The sequence below is a fragment of the Sceloporus undulatus genome, chromosome 6 (genome assembly GCF_019175285.1).
Source record: "Sceloporus undulatus isolate JIND9_A2432 ecotype Alabama chromosome 6, SceUnd_v1.1, whole genome shotgun sequence".
NCBI lineage: Eukaryota > Metazoa > Chordata > Lepidosauria > Squamata > Phrynosomatidae > Sceloporus > Sceloporus undulatus.
The window spans coordinates 124,084,838-124,101,518 of NC_056527.1; the positions used below are offsets into that span (position 1 = coordinate 124,084,838).

The window sequence follows — 16,681 nt, forward strand, 5'->3', positions numbered from 1 at the left end:
GAAGGAGTCACTTTCCTCTGGGGATAACTCTCCTGCTCTTTTTCTGAACTCTCTGGTGGAAATTTACATGGTTTTCTGTACCAGCCATGTAAGCAGCAAAATATGAAGAAGCAGCCACAGAAGAGGAAATAATAGTTTTAGTTTCCCGGGGGTTGGTATTGCTGTACTAATGTTCAGGGAGGAAACTTGCATGCTGAGTATTCGTTCACTAATGATTTAGGTTTAACCATAAGGCCCAGCCACCTATCTCAGATTCCCATTAATCTTCTTCCCAGAAGAATACATTTCCATTTCACACATCTGATGCTATGAGAGGTTTTCACCCTATCATGGCGCACATTTCAGTTACAGCTAACCACAACTATTCACACCCTAGACTTAACTAAGATGGACATGATCTGATATGTGGAGGTGTGTTCCTTAACACTGAAGGCTGGACTAGATTATCTTCACACGAAGCAAGACAATTCTGTGATCAGAAACCAACAAATTAAGCAGAGACAGGTAGAGATGGTGGCTGAGCAGCAAGCCAAAGAGTTCAGAGCCATGAGATGTACAAATATGCCCAATGCCTCCAGTTACCACTATCGCCACCTGCCCAGCTCTGCAATGCATACCAACCTTTTGGAAAACACACAGCTGTTAAAACAGGAATGAATCTGTTCACTTAAGGATTGCTGCCTCAATCCATAATTCATAATCTCCCTGGAAATGTATTGTTTGAATTCAGTAGCTAGACCTTTAAATGAAAACCATGATTATTGAGGCTCTTAGTACTTTGCTAAAATGTACAGACCTACATATATGGAACATTTGTACCAGCAGATCCCTCCCTCCAATCTTTATGCCAGAACACCATGTTATGCTCTTAAATATTTCAGAGGCTGCTGTGCCATAAAAACTAGTCTATAAAACCTACTCACCTGTAATAGCCCGTACGAAAGCCATAACAGCAGGAAAGGTATTGCAGTATTATTTAAAACATAAGAGCTATTGACATTTGCTTCTATACTTAGCTTTCTACATTGTTGAGAAGGACTTAGATTTAAAGGACTAACGGCACAATCCAAGCTGTGCCACAGTTGCTGTACAAATTTGACAGTGCGGTAAATTCATACAGAGGAAAGATGGGTGTCCTGCTGAATATACGCATAGATCTCCTTCCCTTTGTGCTTAATGATGCACAAGAGGAAAATGTTATAATTAAAGTAGAGTCCATTTGAGATGACAAACCTGGCCTTGGAGTGTACCACTTCAAACTGCAGGTGAAGGCTTACAAGGCTGAATACTCCTTGATATACACTCACATACACCAAGAGAGAGAGAGAGAGAGAGAGAGAGAGAGAGAGAGAGAGACTCAATCATGCCAATATCTTATCTTATCCTTCTTACTGAGCTACTAATGCTTTATATGCTGGGAACATAGTAGGAGTAGCAATTCAGCATGAGAGCCCGCATCTGCATTTTGAAGTTGAAGGATGCGGTCTGACACCACTTTAACTGCCATGGCTCCATCCTCCAAAATCATGGGATCTATAGTTTGGTGAGGCATCAGCTTGCAAAGCTACAAATCCCAGGGTTCCATAGGATGGAGCTACAACATTTAAAGTGGCATTATTTCTACCATTTCAACTATGGATGTTTCCCAGGAACTGGCATTCAGAAACCCAGAAAGCTAGTTCCCAGTCCCATTCAAACATCCCAAGACACTGGAAGTGTGTCCTTCTGCCATCACCTTGTTCCATTCATGAAATGTGAGCTGGATTTAGTTTCATTAAAGACAAATGACCCCATTATGTGGAAAGCAAAAGCCATCACCAAGTAGACGCTTTCCTAGAATCCATCTTCCATGCTGGTGTTCATCTCTGCTTCAAAAGTGGTGTTGCAATCATGAGTTTTAATTCCTGTTTCTATCCCTAGGGCTGTGCAGACACACTCACTCTCTGTGTGTGTGAAAGAAAGAGAAAGAATATTAATAGTAAGGAGGCAGTTAATATGATGAGCTGCTTTTAATTACAGTTTTCAGCAGAGCTTTGAAGTAAGTCATTGCAAATCTTGACGTTACCCGTAACGTCTTATTTTTTTGGGGGGGGGGGGTAGCAAGGGAGTAATGAAGGTCTTCTGGAAAGTAGTCAAGCAACTGGTAATACCCTCCTCCTCAAAATGGTAACATTCATTTGTTGGTTTGGGGAGGTGCAAAATGGTTTATGGGCATTACTGTTTTACTGTTTTACATTGATTCCTTTCCTTCTCCCCAGAAGGATCTAAAGAGTAAGGCAGTGAGAACATTTTCAAAAGTGTTAAAATGTAAATGTGATTATTTGTTTATACGGTTACAAAGGAACTTTCCAAGCTTTGGTTTGTCAGCTGCTGAGAATCCCAGTGTTGCGAGTCAAGAAATTAGCATTCATGAAGGATTTCCAAAGGAGAAGCTGTGTTGGTCCGTTTTATCAAAGACACCAAAAAGAGTCTTTTGGTATCGTGAAGATTTAACAAATTTGTTACGGTACAGTATAAGCTTTTGAGACTACAATGGGCATGTGGTTAAGTGAACCACGTCCATGGAAGTTGATGCCGCAATACGTTTGTTGGTCTTTAAGATATCACAAGACTGTGTTGATCTTGGAAGAAATTTTTTGGCAAGGATAAGTGCAACATGTCCAACTACCCTGCTATGTGCTGAAAATTATCCATGCAACTGACATTAATTAGGAGCAACTAGCATAAACCAATTAGTCATAGTTCCTCCAGCTTATTATATATTTCTAATAAACGCTGCTGTGTTGAATTATAAGCCTACACGGACCACGGATTTCTCCCGCCTGTGTAACAGTTCAGTCCTGATCCTGCAACCCTAACGTAGAATATAAGAAAGCCAACACTACTGTCTGACTCGGGGTTATTGCCACTTACAAATATTTATCTTATGTACAACTTGCATAGGAGAACTGTGCAGTTTACCTCCATGAGATGAGGAGCCACAATTTGTCAGCACAACAGGAACCGTTAAGACAGTGCTCCAAAACTGATAAATATTTGCTGCATTTCTACACATGGACTGAACATCCGGACCTTTCATGTGCTTCATGTGCATTATCACAGTAACAGCAGCTCCAATATGTTGGAGGAATATTTACTCTTCCTGGCTATCACCAAGAGTGAGAGGATGCAACTTCCTTAAGCGACCAACTCAACTTTGTGGTAGAGGTGAGAAGTGAAGTGGGGACTTTCCGGTTTGTAGTTCAGTATCACTCTTCATGCAAATTAGGTAATTAATAGAATATTGCCTACATTCTTTCATATATTCAGTGTCCTAATTGCATAATTTTGCTTGGGCAACTTTGAGTGGGAGAACTTCCTAAGATTGGGAAAGAAAAATGGAGATTTACCGATCACAGGGTGATGCTTGAGTGTTTAGATTTGGGGTATATGTGTGCACATGTAGTGTGTGTGTGTGTGTTTGTGTAAATATAAAAACATATATGTACATAAGTTTTTTGCAGGTGCCCGCGTGTTTGTTTGTCTCTGTGGGAAATGGGAATATCAAAGTACTCCTCTGAGGATACACATATGAAAAATGTATGCAGTTAATGACTAGTTCATGCTTTATATTTACTTACTTCATTTGGTAGCTTTCAGGAGGCCCTGAAGCGCATATTAGCAGGAAGCAATATTTAAGTGCCAAGTATTGACACAGAATCACAGAACTGGAAAAAGCTCAATGAAAGAGGTCCCCCAGCAATGGACAGCTCACTCGCCCCTAAATAAGTGGTTTCACTGTACAAGCAAAAACCGCTGACAATTATCATGTCCCTTCTAATATTCAACCAAAATCTACCCTCCTTTGAGTCCATTAGGTTTAGTTCTGACTTCTAGGAAGAAGGAGGGGAGACCCATATTTGCCCGCTTTTGTGTTTACAACCCTCCAGGTATTTGAAGATTGCTATCATATTGGTGAAACAGAGAGAGATTAAAGTGATCATTACAAGTCTGAGAGATAAAGGCTTTAAGTATGCATGGGGATACTCATTTATGCTTCTGATTAGACATGAAGGAAGAACTCAACAAGTTGCAACTGGCTCAAATACGCAAACCAACAGACATACCAATTCTTGAGAGGTTTTGAAGACCACATTGAAGACATTGAGGAAGAAAAAAGACAGGCAATAGGAAGCACACAAATCCCATGTAGGAACAATTCCAATAGTTGAAGATGCCAGCCAGAGATGCTGGCAAAACGTCAGGAATAAACTCTTCTAGAACATGGCCACATAGCCCCCAAAACCCACAAAAACCTATGGATGCTGGCCATGAAAGCCTTCGACTTCTCAAATTCCAATAGCTGCTAGTCTGATTCTGGGCATAATTCAATGTGCTAGTTATGACCTGTAAAGCCCTCTATGGCTTGGTTCCAGGATATATGAAGGTCTGTAGAGGCTCTTCTCTTTGTCACAGTACAGGCACATTTGATGGGAAAACAGGAGAGGGCCATCTTGGTGACTATTCTTGGACTTTGGAATTCCCTCCTTCCTTCTTGATTCCTTTTCACCATCAAAGCTTTATATCTAATTCCATCAGGCTTTTAGGAAGACTGTGATAGGTTTCTACAATCAGCCCTCCAATCGACGGATTGAAAATATTTAAAATATGTATATAAATTCCCAAAAGCAAACTTTGATTTTGGCATTTTATATTAAGGGACATCATTTTACTATGCCATTGTATTTAATGGGACTTGAGCATCCACAGATTTCTGTTATCTACAAGGGATCCTGGAAACAAACCTCAGCGGGTACCAAGGGCCCAGTGTAATAGTGTGATGTTTTGTTGAATTTAATGTGCAAATGGGTCTTGTAGCATCTTTGAGACTAAATGAAAGGGAAAAAACTGGTAGCATGAGCTTTTGTAGGCTTGTGTCTACTTACTCAGACTCAAGTCAACCAACGCTCATGCTACTAGCTTATCTCTTTCAGTTAGTCCCAATGGTGTTACAAGAGCCCTTTACACAGATTTCCCAGACTAACATGGCTATGTCTTTGAAATGAATTTAAGTTTGTCTTCTAATGAAGTTTAAATGATTTTAACTCTATAGAGTATTTAACTGTTTTTTTAAATCACACACACTGACACATACATACATACCCACTAACTTTCTGAATGTTTTAATCTGAATTTAATAATTTGCAAGATACCTTGTGTCCCAATATTGGAGAAAAAGAAGAATATGGATGAATGCAGCAACAATAACAACAACAACAACAATAATTTGTGTTATTTTGTTAAGCATCATGTGTATTAATGTTGGTACATAACTCATTATCACATGTTAACCATGTTAAGTCTGTTGCAGCAAAAGCGACACAAAGTCTTGTTACTCTTTGAAAGACTAACAGATTTATTATGGCATAAGCTTTTATGGACTAGAACTTACTCCATCTAATGCATAATAATAAATCAATTATTTGTCTGAAATAAACAGTTACAAAAGCTTGTGTAAAGGCTATGAAAGTATGGCCATTAGCCTAAAACACATATTCAGCTAGTTTTGAATTAAATATGTTGCTAAAAACTAATTAACTTGTCTGTTTTTTTCCTGCTTGCAGCATTCTGGTAGTTTTGATTTAACAAAGTGATGTTTTTTTCTCCCAGATACTAATGGGAGGAACATTGCACAAAAGATTGCTTTAAAAATAGCATCAGTAAAGGGATTGAGGTGGCAGTTACTCTGTAGATACAGCAACTGCAGTTTCACAAGGACTACCACACCATTTATTGGAGTTGTGGGGGAGAGCGATAAAAGAGACTAACCAAGCTCTACAACGTGCCATTACTAAAAATGCCATACAAACTGCATTCCCTCGGTATCATCTTAAAGCACTGGTTCCCAAACTGGAAAAGTGATCTCAAACTGGATTATTTCTGCAGTGGGGATGCAGCGAAGACAAGTCGGAAAAGGGTTGGGACCATTGCTCTACAAGGGATGGCTGGGAGCCAGGCTTGCAAAATGACACTTGGCAATGCATTTCCTCTTCTTTTAGAAACTGGGATAAGAACAGTGGAAGCACAAGTGGGCAATCTCAACCGCCTAACCATCTCCTGACACTTTCAAAACACAAGGGGCTGAGTTAATGTTAAGTACCATCATTATCTTTGCGTGCTCCAAGGCGGCCTCCCCACTTTACTCAGAAATCTCCTCAACGATATTCTCTCTGCCTGAGAAACATTTTGTCAACGATTCTTCCAAGCTTTCTGTGGCAGGTTTGAGATGCCGCTGTCAAGCTGTGTGCTGTGTATATGAAATGCAGCCTGTGCCTTTATGCTGCTGTGAAAGGCTGACAACAACATGCCAGATGCTGTTTTCCTTGATGACAGTGAAGATCCAAAGCCACGCCACTAAAGTTCATGAAGTTATTCCATAAAGGCACATGGCCAGAGCTAAGAATGGGCTCTGCCTGGCTGGTTTCAAATACATTTGGAGGGGAACCTGTACACTTTAACCAATGTTGTTTTGTTTTAACTTATCAAACTGTTTAATATGCTTTATGCGTTACTTCTTACTGTTTATACTGTTTAAATTGAATTTAAACTGTGTGCTGCCCTGCGGTCATATGATACGGAGTGGGATAAGAGTATTTAAATACATGAATATAAAACGTTATTGCCTGTACTGCCATTGTACCATATGTTCTTACAAATTAAATCATCTCTGAACAATACATGCTTTTAAAGTAGTGGATTTACACACTAATCATCACCTTTCCAAAACAAACACATTTCAATCAGATCCGCAATCAACCACATGCAGAAGTATAAAGCTTTGGGGCAATTCATACTCTCTCAGCCTCAGAGGAAGGCAATGGCAAACTCCCTCTGAACAAATCTTGACAAGAAAACTCTGTGATAGGTTCACTGTAGGCAGAAACTACCTGGAGGCACACATCGTGATGGACCAAGATTCCCCGTGTCAAAATAAATGTAAAGGGGAATAAAACATGGGTAGGAATATCAGAAGCATATCACACATGCAAAGGAGAATATAAGGAAAGCAAGAAAGTGTATCCCCCCTTAATAATCAAAGAACTGGCCAAAGGAGAGGAGGAGGGAAAGAAAGGATCTGTGAAAGGAGAAAGAAGGGACAGAAATCAAGAGAAGAATAAAACAGGAACTATGTCTGAAAAAGTAACACAACCAATGTGTGTGGAGGAGGGCACACATGAGGAAGGAAGAAGTGTGACAGAGGCAAGCTAGAGCACAGCTAGGCCAAGGCACTTGGGCTCTGTTCAGGAATGCTTGCCATTCCACAATCTGTGCCCACACGTCCGTCCCAGGCCTGTCCACCCACCAGGAAGGGGAAATTAAAACCATCCTTTCCGACTACTGTAAAAAACCAACCGAAAATGAGATGACAGTTCAAACCAACAGCAACTAGGGATTAAGACCAAGAGCCCCCAGATAAGGGAGGGAGTTATGAAGGGAGGAGAATGCCATGTGGCTAGCTTTATGCATGGAAATCCTCATTAGAGACCTGTAAGGACATGAAAGCGGCTTTTGTCGTTTCCGGTCCCCAATTCCCTCCCTTCAAGCCGCAAGGCTGGGTTATCTGCTTTCACTGTCGGAGAAAAGATTCACAGACTGAGACTGTGTGATTAAGTGATGGGATTTATGAGGTTACAGAGGAAGGGGAAGAAAGAGGTTTGTATATGCACACCACATATGTTACAAGAACAAATGAGAATCCTTAGCAAAGGCGATGAACTAGTAATGTAGGCTATTTGAACTAGCTGGCTCAGGAAAGGAAAAGTTTTCTGAACCTGGTCACCCAAATGGAGGGTCTCTGGACCAGGGAAGTGGAAATGCTTCACACCCACCCCTGGATTCCAGCTGTTGTGGAAACCTGCCAAAGCACTCACTGCTAATAGTATAGCTTATGTAACATGCTGCAGCAGAAAGGCTTCTGGGTTCTAATTATGGCAAAAGCTTAGCTTTCACAAAACTCTACAGAAGGCAGTAGAAAGATATATTAGAGACAGACAACATCACTAGCTCTGTCCAACCAACCTCAGACTCTGTCCACAACCCCACAGCCAATATCTTCATATGGATTTGAGGCATCGCTTCCATACTGCTGCTGGTCTTCACAAAGATGAATTCCAATGGTATAGCTTTTTTTATTTTAAGCCTTTCAGTTTTTTGACTCCCACAGTTATCTCAGAACAGGGATTGTCACTTCAGCCTCAGGCCTAGTAGGAATTCTGCCCGTGCCAGCCAACATAACCCAGCATCTCCAATGAAAAACTGCCAACTGTGTCAAGCATTTAACTATGTTGGCCCCTTCCCATCTGTTCTTGAGCCAAGGAGAGTCAACATATTGCAACATCCCTTGCTGTGGAAGAGAGTGCTCTAGGATCTTCTAATTCTATCCTTCCCTTAGGGACGCCGATGCCTAGAAGCAGCACCCTTCCATGCATTTGGTGGCCGCCGCTCCCAGCAGCTGAGGAAAACACACTGGAAAGTAATGTAAGTTGCCTTAAGCATGTCTTGCTTTGAAAGTTTAGGGCAAGTCCTGATAGAGTTTAATAGAGAACAACATAGAGAGATTGATATTGTCTGTTCGTAGGTGCTGGGAGTTTGCAGACAGTTGCTGCCATGATTTGTCTCTGCAAAAGACAACATGCAAAACAAACAACAGCCACTGCATGCATCCACTGGCTGAGTACTTGACTTGGATAGTTGACTGCCTGGTTGAATAGGAAACACGAGTCTTGGGGAACCCAAACTATTACCTATATAGCAGTGATGGTGAACTTTTTACAGACCGAGTGCCCAAACTGCAACCCAGACCCCACTTAATTACTGCAAAGTGCCACGTCCCTCTGGCTTTCTAGTAAGAAACTCTGGCACACTCTATGCTAAGGCAACAGCATGTGTGCCCACAGAGAGGGCCCTGACTGCCACCTCTGGCACACGTGCCATAGGTTTGCCACCACTGCTATATAGCATCGTGCTGCTAATTGCCACTAGGCAACAGTCAAATTTAATGCAGTGAAAACAGAATTGGGACTTTGGATATGAAAGGTGATATGTGAACGAGCTGTCAAATAAAAACATCCTAGCTTCTCCATGTGCTTTCAAAGCAAAGAGAATGTAATCCACAATGGGTGCAGCCAATGCGGTGCACACTTTTGATGTCCCGTTGTGGGATAAGAACCTGAAGATTGCAGTGTGAGCTAGCATACAGTTGACTTTTCACTGAACTCTGGAGTGAATTTTCCAACACCCCCCCCCCCCCCGTCATACCCTGCCCAACCCATACACTGCAGAACACAGCATTCTCACTTTAAAAACTTAAATGAACTGAAATTAACCCCGAGCAATTTCCCACCAGGGGACTGCTTTAATTGAAAGAAAAGAAAAGAAATGAAACTATTTCTAATCTTACTAACCCGGGGAAAGTGTAGCGCCTAGTGCCCACCCCTTTGGATCAGCTGCTGATTTTGAAGAGAAACGATTAGGCCTGTCAGAATGGCCAAGTGCCTCCTGGAGCTTTAGACTATTGCACTAGAGAACAGGGAGTTTTATCCTGCGTGTGACTTTGATTACCATACGTTGCTACTAATGATAATTGCCTGGATTGAATTTATCTATGTCTTTCGTTAATAAACGGTAGGGACCACCAGTGAAGGGGGAGTAATGAAGTGCAGCTGTTAGAATCAAAGCCCATTTCTAGGTCATGGGGAGTCTGGGAGAGGCAAGGGAGGATGAGCTCCTTCGGGAAAAGCAATACCTAACAGGAAACAAGTGAAAGCATCCCAAGGCAGTTTTCATTAATCTCCAAGGCACGTTATTGGAGCACTCTTAAATCAGGATGAAGGGAGGGCACAAGCCTGAATGCCTATGGTGCCTCTCATTAATACACAAATGGATCCCACGGCTTTCAAAAATGCACTGGAATCCATATGCATAGATGCTCCCTCTTTCCCTCAGCTCCCTGTTTCACATACACAGATAACGCGGGGGAGGAGGAATCAGTCAGGTTCACCCCAAAGTGCAGCCAACGCAAGTGTGAAGCAGGAAACAGAAATAAAAATACATGTTTCAACTACACTCAACTTTCAGGACCACAAAGAAGTGTATGTGGAGGGGAACTGAGGAATGGGGAGACTAGAAATAGGGAACCCAAGGACTGAGAATTAGGAGCAGGAAGAAAAGCAGCACACAAAAAGGAGGACAGAAGGACCAAAAAAGTGCCCTAGCCTTTAGGGATAAGTGATCAAGACCTTCATTTTAAACCTGTGAGTTGAAGAACTGGTCTGAAACCCACTTTTGATTGTATTTAACTCTCAGATCATCAAGAAGCCCACTTGGGTTTCACGACCTCAAATGATGATGGGACTATAATGAGACCAAATTTTCTTGTTGTTGTGTTGTTGCCTTCAAGTCATTTCAGACTTATGGGGACCCCCTATCATATGGGTTTCTGGGGCTGAGAGTGTGTGACTTGCCCAGGGTCACCAAGCCAGTTTCAATGCCAATGCAGGGAATCAAACCCTGATCTCCAGAGTCCAATGCTCAAACCGCTGGATCTCAATGAGAACAAATAGTAATCTATTTTACCTTATAGTTATGAAGATGAACAATGTGAGTATGGTCTACTGATGAAGGGCTACATGTTCCCCTCAAGCAAATGTATATTTTCAAGTACATGTGTCTGCAAGGGAATTGTGGCAGAGGGAATGTGCATGGACATAATTTATTATCCACTGGTTTATCCTTGAAACCCCTTTCTTAATCTCTTCCTCCTCTCAACTAGGCTTATTTAGAGGCTTGGGAGCTAAACACGGAGAAAATGAGGAAGGGGCAAGGAGAAACATGGAACAGACTTTCCCCCCGCCCTGGGGTTCTCCTGAAAATGCCCAGTTCATTGTCACCTTAGTGTTACCTAGTAAACACAGCCATTATCCTTTTGGCACCCTGGTTCTCTTTACACTTCATTGTCAACATGTACTTCATTCTAACCATGCATTTCCTGAAACGGTACCATGGGCTATTTTCTTATATGCTACAGGTTTCCATTTCACTGAGAGACAATGCAAATTTAACCATGTGTGTGCGGTGGGAGTCGGGGTGATGAATTTATTTTAAATAGAAGACTGAAGACAAAAGAAATATACCTCCTTGAAATATAATCTATGTTCATGAGTAATACAATTTTCACAATATGCATTTAATCATCTCCTAGCTTAATCCAGGCCTCATTTGTAATTGTACAGACTGCAAATTCAAATTTCCCTATTAATATAGAAAAACCCGGGAAACCAAAGAACATTCCCTTCAAAACCCTCATTGACCCTCTGCCTCCTTTTTTTTAGTAGCTGAAAGCCACATTCCAATCCTTACCAGATCAGAGGTCAGCATAAACCAGGATATTATCTATGTACGTCAGAATTTCCTCATCCAGAACTGAATTGTACTCCTTTTTTTCTTTACCTGGGCCTATCTTACAGATAATGACAGATACTGGTATCCATTTTAGCCTACACATCACAAGTGTTCCCTCAGCATTAGAAACCACGGTGGATACAATTACTGCCCTTGGAACCATGTTTGTGGCAACCTGTGTACCTTTCATGAACCTACTTGTTTTTTTGGCCTTTCAGTATAAATCTGATAATGCCAGTGAGGACAGAATTCTAATACTTTGGTCGAAGAGATGCAACAGCAAGAGAGACAGACCAGCGAACACTATAGGGGCAGAAAGGGAAAATGACTGGCGGCCATAAAATGCCGTCAAAGAGCAATAGAGGGTGGATTCATCCTCTGAATTCAGTAGCCTCTGCCTAGCAAGTTTCCATACGCATCTCCCCATCCAAGTCTTAAACTAGGGGTGGGATAAGTGAGGTCTGTTGGCTGCATGCAGCTTCCCAGGATTGATTTTTTCCCCCAAATTTTGTTTTGTTCTCAAACCCACCCCCAATATTTGGTGGGAATGGAGAGCAATTTTGCCTCTCTTTTCCCCCTGGACATTTGAATCTTCCCTTGAACCTAAAATGGCCCTAAAAGGACTTGTTTTATAAAGGCTCCATATGCCTCCCAGGGGCATTTGGAGGTGTTATGGGGCAAACAATTCACTGTTTTCTGAACAGGTGGTAGAGAAGGTGGTATGGCTTCTAAGGTCCCCTTTGAACTCCCAACAGTTGTCCACCTGCTTTTCAAATAAGGATGAAGAATATACAGCTCTCCGGAGTCTGTTGGACTACAGCTCTCACCCCATCTTACCATGGCATGCCAGTTAGGGTGAGGAAGTTGCAGCCCAAGAATATATGGAGGGGCACACTTGGTTTGAACAAAGGGGGAGAAGAAAGAAGGAGGGAGAAACAGCATGCACAGTTTTCCATAATCCAGATAGAACAACAGTGCACAGGACAGCCACACTAAGAGCTTAGACAACATTATTTTAGAGCCAACAAAAATGTCAGGTGTAAACTAAAGTTGTTACCGAGCAATTTGTCTCACTCACTGTCTTATTAAAGTCATTTTGTTCTCTCTTGCACTATTTCCCTGTAATAAAGAAGTGAATGTAAAGATTTCTAAAGTCATTTGGTTGCAGTAACGGAAATTCTTCTTAAACATTTAAGGAGTCTCTCTGATGCTTGCTTATAGCTCCGTAAATGCTAATGAGACTTAAAGTATAGGAAAGATGCTCACAGACTTGCAAGGATAAAAGTATGTCTACAGGGTTAGATGTACTGCTGGGTGAAGATGTGCTTTTAAATAGAACACCTTTACATTTCCTCAGTCCCAGGAGGGGAAGTGCCTCTTCTACCATAAAGATGACGGAACTCATAATCACAGCAATGTTATGGAACTACAAAAGGCCAAACTGTCCAGTCCTTTTCCCAAAAGACTGGACCATTTATCCACTAGTCTACTAACTTTGCTTCAAGAGTGGAAAATGCACAGCAAAAGAGAGCAAGAAAGGGATGAATTTGGGGACAGCGACAGCCTTGAGTATTCTGGCAAGTGTAGACCTGCCTTCTGTGACAAACTGTTTTTGGGATTCTTAACATATTTACATAGAATATGTTGGAATGTTTGGCCTACTCTCTTTTCTGATAAAGGCTAGAAATTCAGGGTGGTCTCCCATCCCCACCCCACTGCAAATACCAAAACGTTGGTATTTGCTAAATTTTCATTTGCCTTTCGTGGGCTCCACGAAATTGTATTCAGGAGGACAGGTATCCCTTGCCCTCATGTTACATTATGGTTCTCCAGACAGACTGTGAAAGCCTGCTGCTACTCATACAGAAACTTACTTTAGTACTTACTTTTTTAAAGGCTCTATGACTGTCTTTTGGATTTGGTTCACCTGTAAGGAAAAAACAACAACAAAACACCCATTTTACCAGGACTGATGAGGAAGACTATTTGAATATCAAGTAGAACCAGTAACCAAATACTGTTAGTCCAGAACTTGGAACAGTTACAATTTTGGACTATATTACTCAGAATCATCTGAGTAATATAGTATGAACAGTGAATATGTTGGCTGGGGGAATCTGAGACAAGCAAAATGGAAGCTTCACAGTAGGCAGAATTGGGCTTTACATCTTCCCAAGAATCTTCTCAGTCTCTCCCCTGCATCTGATTCACTCACTCACATACACATTTAAATTTACCTTTTCTTGGTTGAAAGAATCCATTCTCTTCATTGCTGTGTCCAGTGCCATCACCATCTCAAGGAACGCAGGGTCTTGCTCACAGAGTGGGTTGGACAGTAAGTCAGATGAGATTTTCACAGAGGACTTTGACATTGCTGTTATTGACAAAATCCAGGGGTGGGGATGGGGGATGGAGACATTGTCAATGATCAAGATTAATTATTATACCAATAAAGGAAGGGGACTGTTGCTAGAAACAATTCAAACAGGATGTTGATATGCAAAGGGATCTTGTAGCACCTGAGACTAGCTGAAAGGAAGAAGTTGGCAGCATGAGGTTTCATAGACTTCAGCCTACTTCCTCAGATACAAGTTCACATAGAAAATGACTACTAAACAGTGGACAGTAAAGTATGGCTCCCCAGGTCACTTTTGCAGTCCCTAGCTCCTTCAGATTGCTTTTTTCACATTTTAAATAGGCTGTACTAATAACTACACACACACACAGAGTTTTTAAAAGCTGTAGGTAGATTTCTGGCTACTCCAGGGTTTGTTTCTTTCAACTTTTTTGCCATTTTTATTGAATTTATATCCTGCCTTTCTCCCCAAATGGGATTCAAAATGGTCATCAACTGCTCTTGACAGGTCCTGCAAACTCAGGCTGCATTTTCCTCGACCGAATCAATACACCTGCAGTATGGTCCCTCTTTTTTCCTCACTTCCTTCCACTTTAGCAAAAATTATTGTCATGTCATCTCATGATACGTCCAAATTACAACAGCTTGGGTTTAGTTATCTTCACATCTTGTGAGAGTTTAGGCTTGATTTGCCCTAAACCCATTCACTTGCCTTTTTAGCACTCTGTGGTATCTGCAGAACTCTTCTAGAGAATCACATTTCAAATAAGTTCATTTTCTTCCTCTGAGCTGTCTCCACTGTCCAGCTTTCACAACCATACAATCTTAAACAGTGTTTCAGGAAATAAGGTGGCTATTTTAATGTGCAATGTGTTTTAATCTATGTTGTACCTCATCTTGAACTTTGAGGGAGGGAGGTAAGAAATAAAAGTTGATTACATCATCATCATCATCATCATTGCCATCCTTACAACAGCCCTATAAAGGCAAATCCCACTGTTACTAGCCCCATAATGGAGAAGTGGGACTGAAATCGAAAAGAGTGCCTTGTCCTAAGGTTCTGATTCACTTTGTAGCAGAGGCCAACTCCAAACTGAGGGTTTCCAGATCCATTGTTCAGCCTCACAGCTCTTTTCAGCTGGATACGCTACTATCCAAAGTGCTGCATTCACTTATCTTCACAACAATCCTGAAAGGTATACTGGTAGTACTGGTGCAGAACTAATGCTCTGAGATCAGGGCTTGCCCAGGACCACTTGAGAGAGCTGCTATCTGATCCCCAATCTTTTTGTTCCAAGGCCAGTGCTATCAAAAACATTCCAGTCTGTCCTGGGGTCAAGTGCTTTATAAGCCAGCTTTTCAGGAACTCATTTAATGCCTGGCAAATAAACTGAAACACAAAGAGCAAACACTGCACAGTGCCTAAAATGCTAATGGGAAACCTTCCAGGAACACTAACTGATGGCTTGGAAGAAGAGCTATTAATGAATTTGTGTAAATGCCGAGATAATAGCTCCTATGTAATCAAGTCCATACTATTTAACTACGCCATTTATAATGCTGTGTGAGCAAAGCTCTTTTTGGAAAAGGCACATGGTGGCTAGACACTCAGAGCCTGCTTTTTTCTCAAGGCTGTTAAGCACTGCTTTGTCTCACTGCAGCTCTTTCAAAACAAAACAAATCGCAGCCTATTAAGCCTTTGCAGCTTTCCAGTGGTTACAAAAATTATTCTGTGGCAGCTGTGACAAGATAATGAAAGTAAAGCAAAAGTTCCTATGCACACTTACCTTGGAGCAAGCCCTTATGAACACACGAGGATTTACGTCCAAGAAAACATATACAGTTTGCCAGTGTATAGTATTTATTCAAGAGGGGAATTTCTGGCCCATATACTGTGGGACTCCAACTTGCATAAGCTTCAGTCAGCATGGGCAATGATAAAGGAAGCTATAGTCTAACAACATCCAGAGGGTCCCAAATTACCCATCTCTGAAGTGGGGGAAATGTCATCATGAAGGCAGGAAAATGTGTCTCCAGAACCAAAACTGGAAAAGTCTTCTTGAACCTCAATTCATATACCCAAGACAGTGTCCTCTGTTGGTGCCAGCTGATATCCTATGGTATCCTATAACTCAGATATGCCTCTGTTCCAAGAGGACTTGTACTTTAATTTCTCATTCTGTGGGATATCACACTGATCTCATGGGCTGCATGTTATACTTTTTGGCATTTTTATCAAACCTCCCCCTAGTGTTTTCCAGAGCAAGAGGGTATTCATTCATAAGAGACAAATCCACTTGCTGTGTTCACTTTTAGGTAAATAGGACAATGGAGAACAGAAACTGCAACGACTAAGATGGAGTAGTATAGAAAAATAGCAATTAATTGATGGCAATTAAGAAAAATAAATCTGAGTACATGACCAGATGATTAGAAAGATAGAACTGAAGAAGGAAGGCAACCAAATCAACCAGGCAAAGAAAATTAAGACCACAACAGAAATGTTTCTGGGTCCCACCGGTTAAGGGTGATAATTTTGCAAGAGCAACAGGGCATGGCACACCATCTCCACATGCGGTTGCAGCAGAGTTTATTTCTCACATTCACAAATCATTTTGTAGAAATGGTCATTGCTAATCAAGTCCAATGCGACAATACAGGTTGAGCAAATAATCAAATTTCCAACACTGAGATGCAAAAGAAGAATGATGACATGGAGCTGGTGGGATGGGGAACAAAGGACAGCTATACTCTGCCAGAATTTTGCTGGACCTGAGAAAAGCATATTAGCAATTCATTCCAGTTACATCCTCACCTCTCCATCTATGAGGAGGAGTGGGGGTGGAAGGAATATCCTCCAGAGGCCTTGGACATGTAATTGAATTT

General features: G+C 41.5%; 1 protein-coding gene and 1 long non-coding RNA gene across 2 annotated transcripts in view; one reads left to right on the forward strand and one right to left on the reverse strand.

Annotated features, from left to right (window-relative positions):
* Positions 1-16,681, reverse strand: part of BIN3 (bridging integrator 3) — a 69,666-nt gene that overhangs the window by 16,944 nt on the left and 36,041 nt on the right. The window contains exons 5-6 of the mRNA XM_042471782.1: positions 13,677-13,813; positions 13,326-13,366 (exon numbers count right to left, since the gene is read on the reverse strand). Of these exons, the coding sequence (XP_042327716.1) occupies positions 13,326-13,366; positions 13,677-13,813 (178 nt within the window). The remainder of the gene's footprint in view (positions 1-13,325; positions 13,367-13,676; positions 13,814-16,681) is intronic.
* LOC121932801 overlaps positions 8,401-16,681 on the forward strand; it is a 16,082-nt gene continuing 7,801 nt past the window's right edge. The window contains exon 1 of the long non-coding RNA XR_006104423.1: positions 8,401-8,517. This is a non-coding gene — a long non-coding RNA (uncharacterized LOC121932801). The remainder of the gene's footprint in view (positions 8,518-16,681) is intronic.